Here is a 22,324-nt window from a genome sequence, read left to right on the forward strand (position 1 = left end):
ATTTTGGACAATTTCATGCTCCCAACTTTTGGGATGGCCCCTTCCTTTTTCCACCATGATTGCTCAGTGCTCGCCAGTGCACAAACCAAGGTCCATAAAGACATGGATGAGCGAGTTTGGTGTGGAGGAACTTGACTGGCCTGCACAGAGTCCTGACCTCAACCCGATAGAACATTTTTGGGATGAATTAGAGCGGAGACTGCGAGCCAGGAATAAATAATAATTAGAATAATGTGACACTGAAGACTGGAGTAATGATGCTGAAAATTCAGCTTTCACATCACAGGAATATATTTAGGGGCCAAGCACCGAAGGTGCGGAGGCACCTATTGAAATCGTTAGTGTTCCTATTATTATTAGGGCCCAAGCCCTGAAAGGGCGCAGAGCCCTATTGTTCTTCTAAGGATTTTTATTAGGGCCCAAGCCCTGAAAGGGCGCAGAGCCCTATTGTTCTTCTAAGGATTATTATTATTATTATTATTATTATTATTATTTTAACCCGACTATTTGGGCATTTTTGGGGCCCTTCCCATGCTCGAAAACTCTTGAAACTTTGCACACGCATCAGAATGCGCGGCCATCAGGGCGGGGCTGAGGTTGGGACCCGGGCGTGGCAGGGGGGCTCGACAGCGCCCCCTAAAGTGGGGTCTGAAAACGTGGTCTATAAATCAAACACACTTGCACGTACATATATGAAACTCGGTACACATATAGAGCTCATCGGGCCGAACAACTTTCGTGCTCTAAGTTATGCGTCAGCCCAACAGGAAGTGAGCTATTATGGGTTGTTCGGAAAACGCACGCTCTGGAATTTGCGATACTCCTCCTAGACGATTCACCCGATCAGCACCAAACTCAGTCAGCATGAAGTCAAGACACTGAGGATGCTAAATTGCGAGCAACTTTTTGATATCTCAAACGGTTTGGCCGTGGCGAAGAGACGAATTTATGGCGAGAAAAGGGAAACAGGAAGTGTGTTTTAACTTTTGCATACATTAATTCATTTTGATGAAACTTCAGCTGTGTGTTCGTTGTAAGAGGCCGATCACATGGATATGACTTTTGTGAGTCAAAGTTATAGCGCCACCAACTGGCAGCAGGAAGTGTCACTTTTGTCCAAAGTGGGGGGTTAGTTTTATCTGCATTCACCAAACTCGGTATATATATTGTACATTTCGAGCCGGACAACTTTCTAATTTACAGTCATTAGCTCTGACCAACAGGAAGTCAGATAATTTGGTTGGAAGATAACAAGAAGTCGAAAGCGAGCTCTGAGTTTTTACCCTCTCCTCAAAAGCGATTCATTCAACCTCCTCCAAACTCGGACAACATGAAGTAAATATACGGAAGATGCTAAAATGCGAACGGTTATTGGATATCTCAAACGGTCTTCCCGTAGCAAAAGCCTAAAAAAGACAAAATAAGCACACAAGTGCCTGGTTCATAAATAAGGCTATACTCCCACCTGCTGGTTATTCTATATAATCACACTTTTTTTTCTGTTTTTTTTTTCTTCTGTTTTTTCAGCACTTATGCTCTCCCTTAAATGACCAGTAGAGGGCAATATTGTATAAGTTTTCAAGCAAAAAACCTTGCCTCTGTGTGTGTGTGTGTGAATGGTTTTCTAGCCTGGTGGGGACTTAAACCTGAATGCACACAGGCTCATGGGGACTTCCCAATGGGTACAAAAGCTTATAAATCATACAGAATGAGTTCTTTTGAAAATGTGAAAATGCAGAAAGTTGTGTGATGTGTAGGTTTAGGGTAGGAGCAGTGTAGGAGGACAGAATATATGGTTGTTAAAGCATAAAAACCATTACGTCTATGCTGAGTCCCCAAAAAGATAGTGAACCAGACGTGTGTGTGTGTGTGTGTGTGTGTGTGTGTGTGTGTGGAGAGAGAGGGAGGGGGGCTGATTTCTACCTTCAGCTTACTACAGTGTGTGTGTGTGTGTGTGTGTGTGTGTGTGGAGGGGGGGTGGGGGTGGGGGTGTGGGCCGGTTTATACTTACTACAGTGTGTGTGTGTGTGTGTGTGTGTGTGTGTGTGTGTGTGAGTTCTTTTTAGCCTGGTGGGGACTTGAACCTGAATGCAGACAGACTCATGGGGACACGTGTCACTGATTTCTACAGTGTGTGTGTGTGTGTGTGTGTGTGTGTGTGAGCCACTCTTCTGTCTAAAAAGATTACCTCTCAATGCTGTGCTTTGGCCTGCATTAAAGGATAAAACATATTATTCTGGGTTTGAATAAAAAAATAAATGATAAAACCAGTTTATTTGTAGGGCATTGACAATATTGTTTTATATAATTAGCAAAATATTTGTGTAAATACAAATAATTATTAATAAAAGATATATAAATATAAAAAAAACATTACTAACAAAGGAAAAAACACATTTGAGTGTCTTTTTAAAAAAAAGTAGTGTAACTTAAAAATTAGAAGATTAATGCCTTTTGTTTAAGGACAAAAATGAGAACCATTAAGATATTGGTTTGATTTTGTGTCTCTGTCACAACCCCCCCTCAGGATCACTCTATGTGTGTGTGTGTGTGTGTGTGGAGGGGGTCTCTCTCACTCTCTGTGTGTGTGTGTGTATGTGTGTGTGTGTGTATGGGGTCTCTCTCACTCTCTCTCTCTGTGTGTGTGTGTGTGTGTGTGTGTGTGTGTGTGTGTGTGTGTGTGGAGGTAGTCTCTCTCACGCTGTGTGTGTGTCACCTTGTCTCTTGTTTTTTCATAATTTAACTCTTTCATATCGTAGGCTATCACAAATATCTATCACTTTATTGTGAAAAATAAGTAAAACAAAAAAAAATATATTATATCTTTAATTAAATACTGGTCTCCTGAACTTACAAAATTTTGAGCTGCAAAAAAATACATTTGCACATAATTGAAAGTGACCTATTATATCCTAATACTTTTAATTGTTTTCTATAACATGGGCTTTAAAGAAGGTCATGTGCTGTGTTTGCAAAGATCACGTATGACACCTCTTAAAACTAATTATTTATTGATAGAATTCAAATGGATACATTTTTTTTAATTTCACATGATTTTATAAAAGTGGCTGTTTATAATAAACTTCTATAAATTTTATGCACGCATATTACTCTTACCTGACACTGATATTAAAATCATTGTTGCGGTCTCTGTGATTTGGCTTAATTTATTTTTAAGAGAAGTGTAAGGATAATACAACTTCAGCATTTGGACAGTATTCTGCACTCATTTTGAAATTGACATTTGACATCATCTGACATAAAATTAATGAATAAAATGTAATTGATCTCAGAGATGTGAGTGTTGTGGTTCCTGGTCATAGCAGCACCAGTTGCTGCAGTTAATGAGGTGAATTCAAATGACTTTGACATAGTCCCTTTATTTATTTTTTCCCATATTAAATGCCTATTGGACTTCTGTGCACAGTTAAGCTGATGCCACCGGGGTGGCGGTGCCACCGGCTTGGGCCCGGCATCGCTGCTCGCAGCTTTAATTATTATTATTATTATTATCTTTTCGCCTTTTGGGCATTTTTGGGGCCCTTCCCATGCTCGAAAACTCTTGAAACTTTGCACACGCATCGGAATGCGCGGCCAACAGGGTCTGGCAGAGGCCTTTGACCCGGGCGTGGCAGGGGAGCTCAACAGCGCCCCCTTGAAAAACTGGGTCTATATATTAAACACACTTGCACGTACATGTATGAAACTCGGTACACTTATAGATCTCATCGGGCCAAACAACTTCCGCACTCATAGTCATAAGCTTCGCCCAACAGGAAGTGAGCTATTATGGGTTGTTCGGAAAACGTATGCTGTGGAATTTGCGATACTCCTCCTAGACGATTCACCCGATAAGCACCAAACTCGGTCAGCATGAAGACAAGACACTGAGAATGCTAAATTGCGAGCGACTTTCTGATATCTCAAACGGTTTGGCCGTGGCGAAGAGACGAATTTATGGCGAGAAAAGGGAAACAGGAAGTGTGTTATAACTTTTGCATACATTAATTCATTTTGATGAAACTTCAGCTGTGTGTTCGTTGTAAGAGGCCGATCACATGGATATGACTTTTGTGAGTCAAAGTTATAGCGCCACCAACTGGCAGCAAGAAGTGTCTCTTTTGTCCAAAGTGGGGGGGTTCGTTTTATCTGCAGTCACCAAACTCGGTATATATATTGTACATTTCGAGCCGGACAACTTTCTAATTTACAGTCATTAGCTCTGACCAACAGGAAGTCAGATAATTTGGTTGGAAGATAACAAGAAGTCGAAAGCGAGCTCTGAGTTTTTACCCTCTCCTCAAAAGCGATTCATTCAATCTCCTCCAAACTCGGACAACATGAAGTAAATATACAGAAGATGCTAAAATGCGAACGGTTATTGGATATCTCAAACGGTGTTCCCGTAGCAAAAGCCTAAAAAACACAAAATAAGCACACAAATGCCTGGTTCATAAATAAGGCTATACTCCCACCTGCTGGTTATTCTATATATCACACCGGCTGTTTTTCTGTTTTTTTCCCCCTGTTTTTTTAACACTTATGCTCTCCCTTAAATGACCAGTAGAGGGCAATATTGTATAAGTTTTCAAGCAAAAAACCTTGCCTCACTGTGTGTGTGTGTGAATGGTTTTCTAGCCTGGTGAGGACTTAAACCTGAATGCACACAGACTCATGGGGACTTCCCAATGGGTACAAAAGCTTATAAATCAGACAGAATGAGTTCTTTTGAAGAAAGTTCTGTGTGATGGGTAGGTTTAGGGGTAGGAGCAGTGTAGATGACAGAATATATGGTTTGTACAGCATAAAAACCATTACGTCTATGAGTCCCCAGAAAGATAGTGAACCAGACATGAGTGTGTGTGTATGTGTGTGTGTTTGTGGGTGGGTGTGTGTTGTGGATGGGGGATGGTGGGTGGGCTTAACTGATAAGAGTTGCCTGCAGCATACTTCAGCATTACTACTGTGTGTGTGTGTGTGTGTGTGTGTGTGTGGGTGTGTGTTGTGGATGGGGGATGGTGGGTGGGCTTAACTGATAAGAGTTGCCTGCAGCATACTTCAGCATTACTACTGTGTGTGTGCGTGCGTGCGTGTGTTCTTTTTTCTAGCCTGGTGGGGACTTCAACCTGAATGCACACAGACTCATGGGGACACGTGTCACTGATTTCTACAGTGTGTGTGTGTGTGTGTGTGTGTGTGTGTGTGTGTGTGTGTGTGTGTGTGTGTGTGTGTGTGTGTGTGTGTGTGTGTGTGTGTGAGCCACTCTTCTGTCTAAAAAGATTACCTCTCAATGCTGTGCTTTGGCCTGCATTAAAGGATTAAACATTTTATTCTGGGTTTGAATAAAAAAATTAATGTATAAAACCAGTTTATTTGTAGGGCATTGACAATATTGTTTTATATAATTAGTTAAATAATTGTGTTAATACAAATAATTATTAATAAAAAAATATAAATATAAAAAAACATTACTAACAAAAGAAAAAAACACATTTAATTGTATTTAATAAAAGAAAGAAAAAAAGTAGTGTGTGTAACTTAAAAAAATGAGAAGATTAATGCCTTTTGTTTAAATATAAATATAGAATAACTAAATATAGAATAACCAGAAGGTGGGAGTGTAGCCTTATTTAGTAACCAGGTTGGATATGTCCTAGGGAACACTGTTTTGAAGATAAAACTATTGTTGTTATTGCAAAACAGTGTTTTAAGACAGTGAAATAAAAACAATGTTCTCTCACTGTTTAGATTTTGTGTCTGTCATCTCCCCCCTCCCCCCTCCCTCTCAGGATCACTCTATGTGTGTGTGTGTGTGTGTGTGTGTGTGTGTGTGTGTGTGTGTGTGTGTGTGTGTGTGTGTGTGTGTGTGTGTGTGTGTGTGTGTGTGTGTGGAGGGGGTCTCTCACTCTGTGTGTCTCGCCTTGTCTCTTGTTTTTTCATAATTTAACCCTTTCATATCATAATTGCTATCAGCAATATCTATCACTTTATTGTGAAAAATAAGTTAAAAAATGTATTTTATATATATATATATATATAATACATTTTTTTAACTATATATATATATATATATATATATATATATATATATATATATATATATATATATATATATATAAATAATACTGGTCTTCTGAACTTACAATATTTTGAGCTGCAAAAAATACATTTGCACATAATTGAAAGTGATATCCTAATACTTTTAATTGTTTTCTGTAACATGGGCTTTAAAGGTCATGTGCTGTGTTTGCAAAGATCACGTATGACACCTCTTTAAACTAATTATTTATTGATAGAATTCAAATGGATAAAAAAAATAAATTTCACATGAATTTATAAAAGTGGCTGATAAACTACCATAAATTATATGCACGCATATTACTCTTACCTGACACTGATATTATAATCATTGTTGCGGTTTCTGTGATTTGGCATTATTTATTTATTTATTTATATTTAAAAAAAATATTGAATGCCACACATATTGAAATAAAAACAAGCATGCTTTTTGCAGCATAAGACTGGTGAACAATCACAAGCTACGGTAGGTCAAAAACACATGAAGAGAAGTGTAAGTATAATACAACTTCAGCATTTGGACCGTATTCTGCACTCATTTTGAAATTGACATTTGACATCATCTGACATAAAATTAATGAATAAAATGTAATTGATCTCATAGATGTGAGTGTTGTGGTTCCTGGTCATAGCAGCACCAGCTGCTGCAGTTAATGATGTGAATTCAAATGACTTTGACATAGTCCCATTATTTATTTTTTCCATATTAAATGCCTATTGGCCTTCTGTGCAAGGGTAAGCTGATGCCACCGGGGTGGCGGTGCCACCGGCTTGGGCCCGCCATCGCTGCTCGCAGCTTTAATTCTGCTTCTTCTTCTTTTTCCGCCATAGGAGTCTCTGGCAGCCCATAGAACCGTATGGTAAAAAGTTGTGAAATTTGGCACACTCATAGAGGCCAGTCTGAGCTGTCACTATAGCAAATTTGGTGCCTCTAACTCAATCCCTCTAGCGCCACCACCTGTCCAAAGTTTCACTCATATTTATGCTTATAACTTTTGACCCCTAAGGGCTAGAAACAAAATTCTTTTTTCATCGGATTCCTTGGCTCAAGCCGATTCGATTTCACCCTATGATGTCATTTTCCGGTATGCAAATTTTCCCGCCATTTTGAATTTTCTGAAAAACCTACTTTTTCGAACTCCTCCTAGGCCGTTGCTCCGATTTTCACGAAAATTGAAACAGATCATCTTCAGAGCATGTTGACAAAAAGTTATGGAATTCAAGTTGATTCGTCCAATCGTTTTCAATAAACGCACAAACAAATTTTACGTGGAGGTTGCAAAAACACACTAAAGGCTATATCTCCGCAACGCTTTATCGTATTCAAACCAACCTTGGTACATGTCATCACAAGCATGACTTGAAGCAACATGCAGCGTTTCGGCGCAGCGCCACCTACCTGTCCGGAGATACGAAAAATGCCTATTTTGGCTTATAACTTCTGAACCGTTTATCCAAAAATCATAAAATTGGTCTCATTAGATTCAGGGCGTCATGCCGAGTCGACTGATATCCAATTTTACCATGTCGGCCATTTTGGATGTCGGCCATTTTGAATTATGTGCAAAAATGCTGTATTTTATGAACGCATGAACAGATTGTTATGAAACTTGGTATGGGTCATCACCACGATGCCCTGAAGTAGCCTGAGAAGTTTCGAAACATTTTTTTTTTCAAACGCTTATAACTTTGGGTGTGGTTGACATATTTTGATGGGAGTGTGTTTTTTGGTCTCCTGAATCCTTGCCGACTCCAACGATACCAGACTTGCCAGGTTTCGGCATATGGTTTGCGCAGAGTTGTAATTTAGTGCTTAAAAAACATTTGCTGATATCTTCGAAACCGCTAGTCCGATCGAGACGAAACCAGCCTCAGAAGTTCGGAAACATAGGTCGATAGCTATACGCTAATGCCCAAATCTCAAAATATTGATAGTAAGGGGTAGTAAAATCCAATCAAAGTCAGGTGTCAGTCCTTTTTTACGTGTTTTTTCATATAAATGTCTATAACTCCAAAACAAAATGAGATATTTTCACCAAACTTGACACACATATGTATGGGCTCACTACGAGGACACATAAAAAAATTGGTGGGATTGTGCCTCTTGGTGGCGCTATAATAAAACAAAACATGAAATTCCCATTGACTTCAATGCAGTATTACGGTTTAAAATGCTAATGCTATAATTTACGAATGCATTAGCGTATCGTTACAAAACTCGGTATGTGTCTTCCGCTCCATGTCCCGAAGATACTCAAAAAGTTTCGGGGCAGCGCCACCTTGTGGTCAAAAGTTGTAATAAAATGTACAAAAATGCTAATAACTTTTGATTAAATTAGCCTATTGTAATGAGACTGGTCATAATACATTCATTGGCTCATGCCGAGAAGATAGATACCAATTTTGCCATATTTTGCAAACATATCTGTGCTCCGTCTTGTTATTTGTTAAAAATCTACTTTTTCAAACTCATCCTAGACCGTTTGTCCGATTTTCACCAAAATTGATCCGTATCGTCTTCAGACCATGCTGACAAATACTTATGGATTTCGGATTGATAGACAAAACAGTTTTCATATACCACTGCAACAGAGTTGAGCCATGATGCAAAAATTACTCTTGAGGCTGTATCTCTGCAATGCTTTGACATATTGACACCAAACTTTGCATGTGTCATTGTCATCTCAATCTGACTAAACCACATCAGTTTCGTAACAGTGACACCTATTGGTCGAAAGTGATAAACCATTAAACCATTATTATTGACTGTATTTAAAATTTGACTGCTATTTTGCCTAAAATCAACTTAATAGGTCCTTAATGGCTCATTGTTGCAGTTGGCTTGAGACTTCCAGCCATGCTGGCATGTCTTGTCTTCTTCTTTGCGCTTGGCCCCGATAATGGCTGCTTGCAGCTATATTACATTTTAAAATTATTTTGATATATATTAGATCAATATTATTAAATTGTAATAATATTATAACATTGCTGTTTAACTGTATTTTTGATCAAATAAATGCAGTCTTGGTGAGCAAGAGATTTCTTTCTAAAATATCTAAAAATCTCTCAAACCCCAAATGTTTGAATGGCAGTGTATAAAGTCACCTGTGATAGTTACTGGATCTTAAGATTAAGCTTTTGAGGCTATGAGCCAACATTAAAGTTTCTTTTGACAAACTTTATTTTACTAGTTTAATGTTCGTGTGTATGTTGGTAGTAGGTCTATGCATAGGTGTGCAGGGCTCTGTTAGAGCATCTCTCTTAATCTGGCCCTGCACACACACACACACACACACACACACACACACACACACATACACACACACATACATGTGCGCACATACACGCACACACACACAAACTTTTCCTGCAGGAGAAACTAAATCCTTCCAAAGAAACAACGCAGGGCATTCTACTGTGAAGGGTCCCCAAGGATGGACACACACACACACACACACACACACACACACACACACACACACACACACAGACTATGCACTGCGACACACACAGTATCTCTTGAGTACAGTGAAAAGAGGAAGATTGAAGTGGTGAGAGGGACTGAAACATCTTGAAATGCTCCACAATTACAGCTGATTACCAACCAGTTACTGATACAACAATTTCCCACACACACACACAAAACACAATCTGTCTTCAGTCGATTCAAACTGTCTGAGAGGGTTTTAATGATTGAAAAATGACTCTGAGTGTTTACAGTATGTGTGTGTGTGTGTGTGTGTGTTGTTGTTGTAGACAGAAGCTTATCAGACATACAGGAAAGCAGGGAAAACTTGAGAACAGACAGGAAAGGAATCAACGCATAGATTTCACATAAACAAAAGAATGGAGCAAAATATCAAGAGCTACTTAACAGTGTGTGTATTATCCAGTTTCTCCATTTTGGGCTTGTTTTAGAAGGTCATTGATAATGTCAGGCTGCAGGTTTCCCAGCTATTTGCCTTTGTTTGTATGTGTGTGTGTGAGTGTTTATGCATTTGTACCAGTGGGTCAGGTTTTGATTACATTGTGGGGACAAAATGTTCACTAAATGAAGTTAAGATCTGAAATCGTTACACACTTTATAAACTTTTAATGAAAATGCAAAACTGCAGAAAGGTTTGTGTGTTTGTTCCATTTAAAGGCACACTATGTAAGATTTTGGATTAAAATATCCAAAAACTACTTAAACAATGTTAAATAGTTTGTTGACTTGTGTAATAACATTATCCCAAATGTTTCCAACAATGTTTAAATCCAGAGAAATCAGCCATTTTAACCAGTGTGATGGACTGTGCCAATGCGTCGCCTATCAATGACTCATACCCGACTCATGTTTCCTTGTCACTTCTCACGTGTTTTGTTGTAAAAAGTAGTTTGCGGACAGAACGGAGTTGTCGCGATTCTTCCTCTTGTACAGTAATGCATTGTGAACCCCTCTATCGCTGATCCATTATGCAGTGTGTGGTGTTCTCACCATTTCACAGAACACACTATTTTACAGAACACACTCCATACGGTGTACAACCATAGACAGTAAAAGAAATGGACAAAGCTATCCCATTGACGTCAACGGCGCAATGTGATGTCAGTATAGGAGCACTCACTTCCTGATGGCTGAGCGAACTGCGCAGGCTCAGACTGAGCTTGACGACGTAGATGTGACGTGAGCCTCCTGTCTGACAGCTGTAGGTCTTCTAGTAGTTGTGGAAAGTGAAAGCTGAATCACGTTGTTTAAATATTTTCTCCCGTTGCTTTTGGCTCACTATGGGCTTCTCCCCATTCTTCCCCCTTGACTTTATCAGACTTTATGTCTCCACGTCCCCCCGGCTGTCTCATATACAGTAAAAGATTGCCTGCGAGCGTCTCCTCAGGTCTATACGGTAATTTCTCAACTGTGCGACAGAGTCGCGTTGGTTATGACGCAATCGTTAGCCTATTTTTACAAAAACAGCTTCTGCGGGGCGATAGTGTAAGATACAAGGTAATGGAGCCTTTTATGCATTGTTGTGTTTCTTTAGAAATAAACAATGGACAAATTGAGTCTTTAAACGTCTCAGATGTAAAGAAATTCACTGTCAAAGTGACTCAAAAATGAATGGGAGTCAATGGGATGTTAACAGCAGGTGATGGCTTGGTTAGCAATGGCAGCCCCTAGGGGTGGAACGCTTTCCGAGCGCTAGATTACCCCCTTGTGTACAACCAAAAACTAACTTTATTCTTCTCTCTTCATATTACTCAACACAGTTACTCACTAGAGCCCCTAGTGGTGCAGTTCCACATTACATGTGTTATAGTAAGCAATAACTATGAATTGATGTGTAATATACTTCCCAACACAACACAGTGTGAACACAGCAGTGATTGAATGCTGGCCCAGATAGTCATGCAGTGTGAACATGGTTTCTGTCTGAATCTCGTCAGATTGCTTTCCATCAACTGTGGAGGTGAAGACGACAACTCCCATGATTCCACGCTCATTCACGGCATCATCAAGCTACACCTTTGTTTTGAATAAACGACCTCTAGCAGCGAAAATTACATATTGTGCCTATAATGAATATGTATAAGGAAATCTATTATTTCTATAAAAGAAATTCTGATTCCACTTTTTTTTTCAATCTCTTATTGATTATTTTACTAAATATTTTTGAAAAATCAATAATTAGTCTTAACTAAACATAAATGCTTAACAATTAAATAATTTGGTACAAAGCTCCTAAAAGGACGTTGTGATGGAAAATTTTATAAAATTATATTTCAATGATTTGAACTTTTAGGCATCCCGAGAAACTTTGTGTTCATTCACAAAACTTTCCTTTTAAACCTTTCTTTCTCTCAAAATGTTTGTAAAACTTTATAAACAATCACTCAGTAATTACACTGATTTAAGTCTGTGATCTGTGAATCATTTGGACTGATTCACTGATAAGAATCAGTTCATAAGAGTCGTTTGTTCCCAGACTATACTGCACTATGTGGACAATGCAATAGAAAGATGTCTGTTTATTGTCTTTGTATTCAATAACAGTTAACCAATCAAACATCAAGAAACCAGTTCTGTAGATAAAGCTGTCCTTGATTCACAACCTTAGGTAAAGAAAATAACAAAAATAATAGAAGTGAATGAAAAGTCCTTACCATGATAGCAAAGCAAATGTGTGGGTGGTCTGGTTTCACCATTTAGATTTGTCTGGTAGATCACTGACAGTGATAATGTCAGGCTACAAGTTTCCCAGATAACTAGTCTTTAGTATATGGATATTTTTACATTAGCAGTTTTAATGTGAAATCTGATCTCTGATCTAGACTGAACATGGATTACAGGTCTCGGGTCAGGCGACACAAACAATCACAGCACTCAAACCACCTCTGCCTCTGTTTCTATCTGTAAATCTTCCATCTTTTAATAAACGGACTGTCAGGCCAGTGCCCAGGTCAAGGACAACTGATACTATGATTATTATATACGCAGTCCATCTTTGTCATGGCTCGTCATGCTAATAACACTTCCCATCATTTTCCTTACAGTGACACGGACGTCACACATCCAGCCGTCCATTAAATTCTCCCACACACCCTCACATTCCCTCTCCCTCGCTCTGCTCTGACACCATCATCTATCAGTGATCCATAATTCACTCTTTTCTAATGGACTCTGTAATATCACATATAGGACTACTGTCCGTGTGTCCCCGAACTAAGAAACGAGCTCTGACAATCTCTCTCTCACACACACACACAGAAACGCACTGCTGGCCATTACGCCTTTGGCACTGAATTAATGGAGGTGGTGGTTATTAGGAGTTATTTAAGGAAACACATTTCACAGATTCATTAATCTCACACTTCACAGAGATGCTGTAAATCGTTAAACCAAAGAGCGAGAGACACAGGGAATGAGAAAGAGAGAGAGAGAGAGAGAGAGAGAGAGAGAGAGAGAGAGAGAGAGAGAGAGAGAGAGAGAGAGAGAGAGAGAGAGAGAGAGAGAGAGAGAGAGAGAGAGAGAGAGAGACTTACCTAGCCATAACCTCAAGAGGGTCCTTCCTGCAGATGACAGGAACAACACAAACATTTCGTTAACCCAGATAAATCTTATGAAAAAATTATATGATGGTTTACATGACCCTGTTAGCCCCTGCTGGTAGGTAACATAACTACACCATCTGGCCGCAAAAAGCATCTTTCCTCATTGATGGCCATTCAAAATATTCTCTGTACGTTTTTTGCAAGCAACAGTAAAGTAAATTAGTAGATATTTTACTGGCATCCTCTTAAAATATTGGAATTAACAATATTTATCCCTGCCTGACTCAGAACCGTCGCTAGTGAATGATCTGAAATGATGAGATGATAGGCCAGATTTACTAACAGCTTGCGCCAGCGCAAACCCTCGTTTTTTGTTTAAAAAAACAAAAAACAATCATAAGGATTTACTAAAGACACGCAGTGAAAGTTAACACTGAAAAGCCGTGAACAGGGTTATTTTTGTGGCTGACCTTATTTTAATAATTGACCTTAAAGGGTTAGTTCTCCCAAAAAGGAAAATTATGTCATTAATTCCTTACCCCCATGTCGTTCGACACCCGTAAGACATCCGTTCATCTTCAGAACACAAATGAAGATACTTGTGTTGAAATCCGATGGCTCAGAAAGGCCTTCATTGACACCAATGTCATTTCCTCTCGTCGTTACAAAGCCCATCTCACTACAGTGGTTCTACAAGAATTTTATGAAGCGACAAGAATAGTTTTTGTGCACAAAAAAATTAAATATGTATCAGCGTACTGATTCATGATTTGGATTGCGTGTCAAACTGCAAAACTGCTGTAATCACGTGACATTGGCGATCCGAATCATGAATCGATACACTGATTCATAACGTTCGAAACTTTGTTTTGAAATCGGCCCATCACTATATAAGTCATTATTTAATTTTTTCTGCGCACAAAATCTATTCTCGTCACTTCATAAAATGATTGTAGAGCCACTGTAGTGAGATGGACTTTGTAGCGACGTCTTTAGTGCCTTTTATGGGTCTTGAGAGAGGAAATGACATTGGTGTTGACTAAGGCCTTTCTGAGCCATCGGTTTTCAACACAAATATCTTTATTTGTGATCTTAAGATGAACAGAGGTCCGAGGGTTAAGATGAACGACATGAGGGTAAGTAATGAATGAGAGAATTTTCATTTTTGGTTGAACTAACCCTTTAATTATGCAAAATTTAAGCAAGGAGTATATTTAAAAGAATGTACTAAGGTTTGCTCTAGTCAATGTTCTGGTATTTGCGCCATTATTTAACAGCCTAAAGAAGCATGTCTTAAACCAGATGCTAACTGGTAGATTGCATTGGTCATTATGGAAATTATCCGGCTGCATCTCTGTCCTTTAATGAGCGCATCGTCAGTAGATCATGTGCCGAACGTTTCACTCCAATCTCCAATTTTATGGGATTGCGCTTTATTTGCTGTGTTTAGTAAATCTGGCCTTTGGAATTTTAGCTATCACACAAGCACCAGATTTCACATTATGAGGATATGAATATGCTCAAATAGGGCTAATTAATTTCAAGTGTTGTTCACACACAAGAGTGAGTACCTCACTGTAATCTCTAGTAGACCTCTAGATGATGCTGTCTCTGCATGCAAACAAACACACACATGGATATACACAAAATAAATGAACATTAAAAAGATGGGAGAAATCATAAGAATAACACAAGTGAAATCTCATGAGTATAACTGAAATCATAAAAAAGCAGAAATCATGCTGATGACAAACATAAGATAAGCTAACTAAAATAATACATAAATACTAAGATATTCAAATTCAATTTTTGTGAGATTTATTGCATGTATATGATACCTGAAACATGGCAGAGAGATCACAGTCTCATAGAATCTCCATGTGGCGATGAGATCGTCTCTGACGGGGTTGGTGGAGTAGTATCTCCATGCAGCCTGAAACCAATATTCAGAATTGAACGTTAAGGAAATGTGTTGTTGAGGAATAAGCTAAAAAGCAGTAAATTTACTCCTGATGGAAGTTTCTAGTCAGGGGTGGTTGGCATGTTTCTGGTTACCTGTATTAGTGAAGCTGCAGGATGTCTGCGTTTCTCAAAGTGTTTCTGCCTGTGCTGTTCCTGAACTTTCAGAGCCAGTCCAGAACCAAGAATACCCTACAGACATAACCAGATATACTTAGACTATATTTTTTAAATATACTATCATAAAACATACAGTGAAATCTGTGTAGTCAATTCGATTCTCAAACAAATGACTCTTACGAGTCGTTCTTTTTAGTGAATCAAACCCATACAGCTTACATCTTGTTCGCATGACGATGCCTAGTCAAAGATACACATAACACCATGTCCTAACCAGATGTGGCATGATGCAGCAGTGCGATTAAAGGTATATTTTCCATGTTAATCAGAGTTTTTGTCTTCAATACCCGCGATAATGATATGCATCTATTCTATTTTAGAAAAGGTTTCTATTTTTTCTACAACTTCATGGCTGGAACAACAACACAAATTATAATAATGATAATATAGGCACTGTTTGCTTTATTTAAAGCTGCTGTCCGTAAAAAAATTTGTGTTCAAGATTTTCAAAAATTATATAATGAGAATATACAACATGAATCCATTTTCCAAACCGTGTTTTTGTCTTACCCTGAATCATTATGGTACACTTATAATAAGTATTTAGGTTGGGACTATTTCAGGACAGACTGGTACGAACCGCGGCGGAGGAGCACAGTCCCTGCGTGATCCGCCATAGACATAAACAGAGAGAAGTAGCTCCGGCTGCAATGTTCTTCCGCAAGATGCATGCAGTTCTGTTTATTAAATACTAGAGTGCAAAAATTTACGGACTGCATCTTTAATGTTAAAAGCTACAATGCGAGTTTACATTTACATTTAATCATTTAGCAGACGCTTTTATCCAAAGCGACTTACAAAAAAAGGGGAGAGTAATAGAAGCAACGGAACAGACAAGGCCAAAAACCTGTAAGAGCTGTAAGAAATCTCAATTAATTAGCACAATACACAATACACAATTTTTTTTTTTTTTTTTTTTTTTTTTTTTTTTTTTTTTTTTTTTTTTTTTTTTTTTTTTTTTTTTTAAAGACAGACATCTACAACAAAAACTCACGTCCGCACAGTGACGAACACTGGATTTTGATAGCTAAGATAGCTACAACCCATTAGGACTAAGGCTGTTGCCCCAGCTGTTGTCGTTAATGCAGATTCAGTGGCCCAATGGGTTGGTTTTGTATTGTAGCTAAACGCGCAGCAATAGCCATCTACAACAAAAACTCACGTACGCAATATACAGAACACTGGATTCTGATAGTTATGATTACTATGTAACATACCCGCCTGAAGGCGCAAATCCGGATGAGAGACGTAGATATGATCCCGGAGTGTACGCTTTTGGTCGTTGCTGTGGTGATCAGTAAGTGCTATTCTGTATTGGTCAAGTGCAAATGGAAAAGATGTGTCTTAAGATGTTTTTTAAGAATGGCTACAGACTCGGCAGCACGAATTGAGATCGGCAGGTCATTCCACCAAGTAGGAACGGTCCAGGAAAATGTCCGTGAGAGCGATTTCAAGCCTCTTTGGGATGGAACCACGAGGCGCCGCTCGTTCGCAGAACGCAAGCTTCTGGAGGGTGTGTAAGTCTGAGCAAGTGAATTTAGGTATATTGGTGCCAAGCCAGAGGTTGTTTTGTAGGCGATAACTAGTGCCTTGAATTTGATGCGAGCAGCCATTGGCAACCAGTGCAGTTTGATGAAGAGAGGCGTAACATGCGCTCTCTTCGGCTCATTAAAGACCACTCTCGCCGCTGCATTCTGGATCAGCTGCAAGGGTTTGATAGTGCATGCTGGAAGCCCAGCCAGAAGAGCATTACAATAATCCAGTCTGGAGAGAACAAGAGCTTGAACCAGGAGTTGTGCAGCCTGTTCTGATAGGAAGGGTCTAATCTTTCTAATGTTGTATAAAGCAAATCTGCAGGACCGGGCTGTTGCAGTAATGTGGTCAGTGAAGTTTAACTGGTCATCAATCACAACTCCAAGGTTTCTTGCTGTCCTTGATGGAGTTATGGTCGATGAACCAAGCTGAATGGAGAAATTTTGATGAAGTGCTGGGTTGGTTGAGAAAACAAGTAATTCTGTCTTTGCAAGATTGAGTTTAAGATGATGCTCTTTCATCCAGTCAGAAATGTCTGTCAGACAGGCAGCGATACGAACACTGACTGTAGGATCATCTGGTTGAAATGAGAAGTAGAGTTGAGTGTCATCCGCATAGCAGTGATAGGAGAAGCCGTGTTTCTGAATGACAGAACCTAATGATGACATGTAGATGGAGAAGAGAAGTGGTCCAAGGACTGAGCCCTGGGGAACCCCAGTAGCTAGATTATAAGACTTAGACACTTCACCTCTCCATGACACCCTGTAGGACCTACCAGAGAGGTAAGACCTGAACCACTGGAGAGCAGATCCTGAGATCCCCGTCCTCTTAAGTGTTGACAGGAGGATCTGGTGGTTAACTGTGTCAAAAGCAGCAGACAGATCCAGCAGAATGAGCACTGAGGATTTGGAAGCTGCTTTTGCCAGTCTCAGTGCCTCAGTTACCGAGAGCAAGGCCGTCTCAGTCGAATGGCCGCTTTTGAAGCCGGATTGGTTGTTGTCTAGGAGGTTGTCCTGTTCAAGAAACCTAGAGAGTTGATTGAACACAACTCGCTCAAGGGTCTTTGCAATGAAAGGCAGAAGGGATACCGGTCGGTAGTTTTCTAAAAGTGCTGGATTCAGAGAGGGTTTCTTAAGCAGTGGGGTTACCCGAGCCTGCTTAAATGCTGTGGGAAAGGTTCCCGTGTGAAGAGAAGTGTTGACAATGTGAGTGAGTGCAGGAGTGATTGAAGAAGAAATAGCCTGAAGGAGGTGAGTGGGAATAGGATCAAGTGGACAGGTAGTAGGGTGATTGGAAAGGATGAGTTTAGAAATATCTGCCTCGGAGAGTGGAGAGAAGGATGGAAGCGTGTTCGTGTTAGTTGTTGAGATGTGCGTGTCAGTTAGTGATGAGGAGAACTGTTTGCTAATGAGAGCTGTTTTGTTGGTGAAAAATGATGCAAAGTCATCAGCTGTAAGAGTTGATGAAGGAGGGGGAGGAGGTGGACAAAGGAGAGAGGAGAATGTTTTAAAGAGTTGGCGAGAGTCAGAGCAATTGTTGATTTTGTTGTGGTAGTATGTTGTTTTAGCAGTGGAGACATTTGTAGAGAAAGAAGAGAGAAGAGACTGATAAAAGGCAAGGTCAGTATTGTTTTTAGATTTATGCCATTTCCTCTCTGCCGCCCTGAGTCCAGAGCGATGTTCACGGAGAACTTCAGACAGCCAGGGGGCAGATGGGGTGGGGCGGGCTGGTCTGGATGAAAGGGGGCAAAAACTGTCTAAGGAGGATGTTAGAGTGGAGCAAAGAGTGTCAGTAGCACTGTTAGTGTCCAGTGCTGAGAACTGAGCAGGTGGAGGGAGTGAAGATGAAACCATAGTGGATAGGCGAGAGGGAGAGAGTGAGCGTAGATTACGCCGAAAGGTAATCTGTGTAGGAGTATGTTTTGTATCAGGAGTCAGTATGAGGTTAAGAGTGATGAGAAAGTGGTCTGAGGTGTGTAATGGAGTAACTAAAATGTTGTCTGTGGAGCAGTTGCGTGTGTAGACCAGGTCTAATTGGTTACCTGATCTGTGAGTAGCCGTAGTAGATACTAACTTAAGGTCAAATGAAGTCAGTAGAGTGCTGAAGTCTGCAGCTAGGTGTTTATCAAGATGGATGTTGAAGTCGCCAAGCAGAATCAGTGGAGTGCCATCCTCAGGGAAGCTAGAAAGTAACACATCCAACTCCTCCACAAAGTTACCGAGGTGACCTGGAGGACGATAGACCACTACCACATGGATTTTAACAGGGTGAGTAATAGTGATTGAGTGCGATTCAAATGAATTGGCCGGTAGAGACGGTAATGGATCAAATTTCCAATCATTCGAGATAAGCAAACCAGTTCCCCCACCCCTCCCAATAGGCCGAGGAGTGTGTGAAAAAGTATAATTGCTTGAGAGTGCTGCAGGAGTGGCAGTGTCCTCTGGTTTGATCCAGGTCTCAGTTAGGGCCATGAGGCTAAGCTGAGAATGAGTCCCAATAGATGAAATAAAGTCTGCTTTGTTTACAGCCGACTGGCAATTCCAGAGACCAATTGGAATAAAGAGTAAAGTAGCAGATGATGTTAGGATATAGCGCAAATTATTAGGATTACGGCGTCTCGTGCGTACGGAGCGTGATTTACGAGTGCTATTAGTTATAGTTGAGATTTGAAAGCACATGGTGAAAAGGCCAGATAGGAATTAGAGCTGAACACAAATAATGAAAAGGAAGATGATACTCAAGTGCCTTGCCGGGGTCCTTGCTCGGGAGGAGTTGCACAGGGAAGAGTTGAAGTCTTTACACTCGTCGGTCTTCACACAAGGAGGGCTTCACACTGCCGCTTCCGCTGCCGCGGACTATCACGCTATTTATACTCACTTGAGTATCGTTATTGAAAGCAGCTGGGAACGCCCCCAACAAACTCGCTTCCAACGTGGCAATGACCAAACAAATGCTAACTCAACAAATGCTAACTCCCACACACACCCAGAGAATATACCCAAACTAATAATACACACCTCAGCACTACACAGACACACTTATCCAACAACAAATGAACAGACAATCAAATGAGAAAAGTTACAAACACTTACAGAGTAGTTGTCTATCAGTCAATTGAATTGCTTCTCTCTAGCCAAAATGTTTCAAACACACAAGGCTTTTAATACCTCGCTGGCCACGCCCCCAACAAACTCGCTTCCAACGTGGCAATGACCAAACAAATGCTAACTCAACAAATGCTAACTCCCACACACACCCAGAGAATATACCCAAACTAATAATACACACCTCAGCACTACACAGACACACTTATCCAACAACAAATGAACAGACAATCAAATGAGAAAAGTTACAAACACTTACAGAGTAGTTGTCTATCAGTCAATTGAATTGCTTCTCTCTAGCCAAAATGTTTCAAACACACAAGGCTTTTAATACCTCGCTGGCCACGCCCCCAACAAACTCGCTTCCAACGTGGCAATGACCAAACAAATGCTAACTCAACAAATGCTAACTCCCACACACACCCAGAGAATATACCCAAACTAATAATACACACCTCAGCACTACACAGACACACTTATCCAACAACAAATGAACAGACAATCAAATGAGAAAAGTTACAAACACTTACAGAGTAGTTGTCTATCAGTCAATTGAATTGCTTCTCTCTAGCCAAAATGTTTCAAACACACAAGGCTTTTAATACCTCGCTGGCCACGCCCCCAACAAACTCGCTTCCAACGTGGCAATGACCAAACAAATGCTAACTCAACAAATGCTAACTCCCACACACACCCAGAGAATATACCCAAACTAATAATACACACCTCAGCACTACACAGACACACTTATCCAACAACAAATGAACAGACAATCAAATGAGAAAAGTTACAAACACTTACAGAGTAGTTGTCTATCAGTCAATTGAATTGCTTCTCTCTAGCCAAAATGTTTCAAACACACAAGGCTTTTAATACCTCGCTGGCCACGCCCCCAACAAACTCGCTTCCAACGTGGCAATGACCAAACAAATGCTAACTCAACAAATGCTAACTCCCACACACACCCAGAGAATATACCCAAACTAATAATACACACCTCAGCACTACACAGACACACTTATCCAACAACAAATGAACAGACAATCAAATGAGAAAAGTTACAAACACTTACAGAGTAGTTGTCTATCAGTCAATTGAATTGCTTCTCTCTAGCCAAAATGTTTCAAACACACAAGGCTTTTAATACCTCGCTGGCCACGCCCCCAACAAACTCGCTTCCAACGTGGCAATGACCAAACAAATGCTAACTCAACAAATGCTAACTCCCACACACACCCAGAGAATATACCCAAACTAATAATACACACCTCAGCACTACACAGACACACTTATCCAACAACAAATGAACAGACAATCAAATGAGAAAAGTTACAAACACTTACAGAGTAGTTGTCTATCAGTCAATTGAATTGCTTCTCTCTAGCCAAAATGTTTCAAACACACAAGGCTTTTAATACCTCGCTGGCCACGCCCCCAACAAACTCGCTTCCAACGTGGCAATGACCAAACAAATGCTAACTCAACAAATGCTAACTCCCACACACACCCAGAGAATATACCCAAACTAATAATACACACCTCAGCACTACACAGACACACTTATCCAACAACAAATGAACAGACAATCAAATGAGAAAAGTTACAAACACTTACAGAGTAGTTGTCTATCAGTCAATTGAATTGCTTCTCTCTAGCCAAAATGTTTCAAACACACAAGGCTTTTAATACCTCGCTGGCCACGCCCCCAACAAACTCGCTTCCAACGTGGCAATGACCAAACAAATGCTAACTCAACAAATGCTAACTCCCACACACACCCAGAGAATATACCCAAACTAATAATACACACCTCAGCACTACACAGACACACTTATCCAACAACAAATGAACAGACAATCAAATGAGAAAAGTTACAAACACTTACAGAGTAGTTGTCTATCAGTCAATTGAATTGCTTCTCTCTAGCCAAAATGTTTCAAACACACAAGGCTTTTAATACCTCGCTGGCCACGCCCCCAACAAACTCGCTTCCAACGTGGCAATGACCAAACAAATGCTAACTCAACAAATGCTAACTCCCACACACACCCAGAGAATATACCCAAACTAATAATACACACCTCAGCACTACACAGACACACTTATCCAACAACAAATGAACAGACAATCAAATGAGAAAAGTTACAAACACTTACAGAGTAGTTGTCTATCAGTCAATTGAATTGCTTCTCTCTAGCCAAAATGTTTCAAACACACAAGGCTTTTAATACCTCGCTGGCCACGCCCCCAACAAACTCGCTTCCAACGTGGCAATGACCAAACAAATGCTAACTCAACAAATGCTAACTCCCACACACACCCAGAGAATATACCCAAACTAATAATACACACCTCAGCACTACACAGACACACTTATCCAACAACAAATGAACAGACAATCAAATGAGAAAAGTTACAAACACTTACAGAGTAGTTGTCTA

General features: G+C 40.0%; 1 protein-coding gene across 1 annotated transcript in view; it reads right to left on the reverse strand.

Moving 5' to 3' along the window:
• kcnq3 (potassium voltage-gated channel, KQT-like subfamily, member 3) overlaps positions 1-22,324 on the reverse strand; it is a 72,861-nt gene that overhangs the window by 12,427 nt on the left and 38,110 nt on the right. The window contains 3 exon segments of the mRNA XM_067452554.1: positions 13,099-13,125; positions 14,946-15,040; positions 15,163-15,258. Coding sequence (XP_067308655.1) covers positions 13,099-13,125; positions 14,946-15,040; positions 15,163-15,258 — 218 coding nt within the window.

This window comes from Pseudorasbora parva, chromosome 9, assembly GCF_024679245.1.
Source record: "Pseudorasbora parva isolate DD20220531a chromosome 9, ASM2467924v1, whole genome shotgun sequence".
NCBI lineage: Eukaryota > Metazoa > Chordata > Actinopteri > Cypriniformes > Gobionidae > Pseudorasbora > Pseudorasbora parva.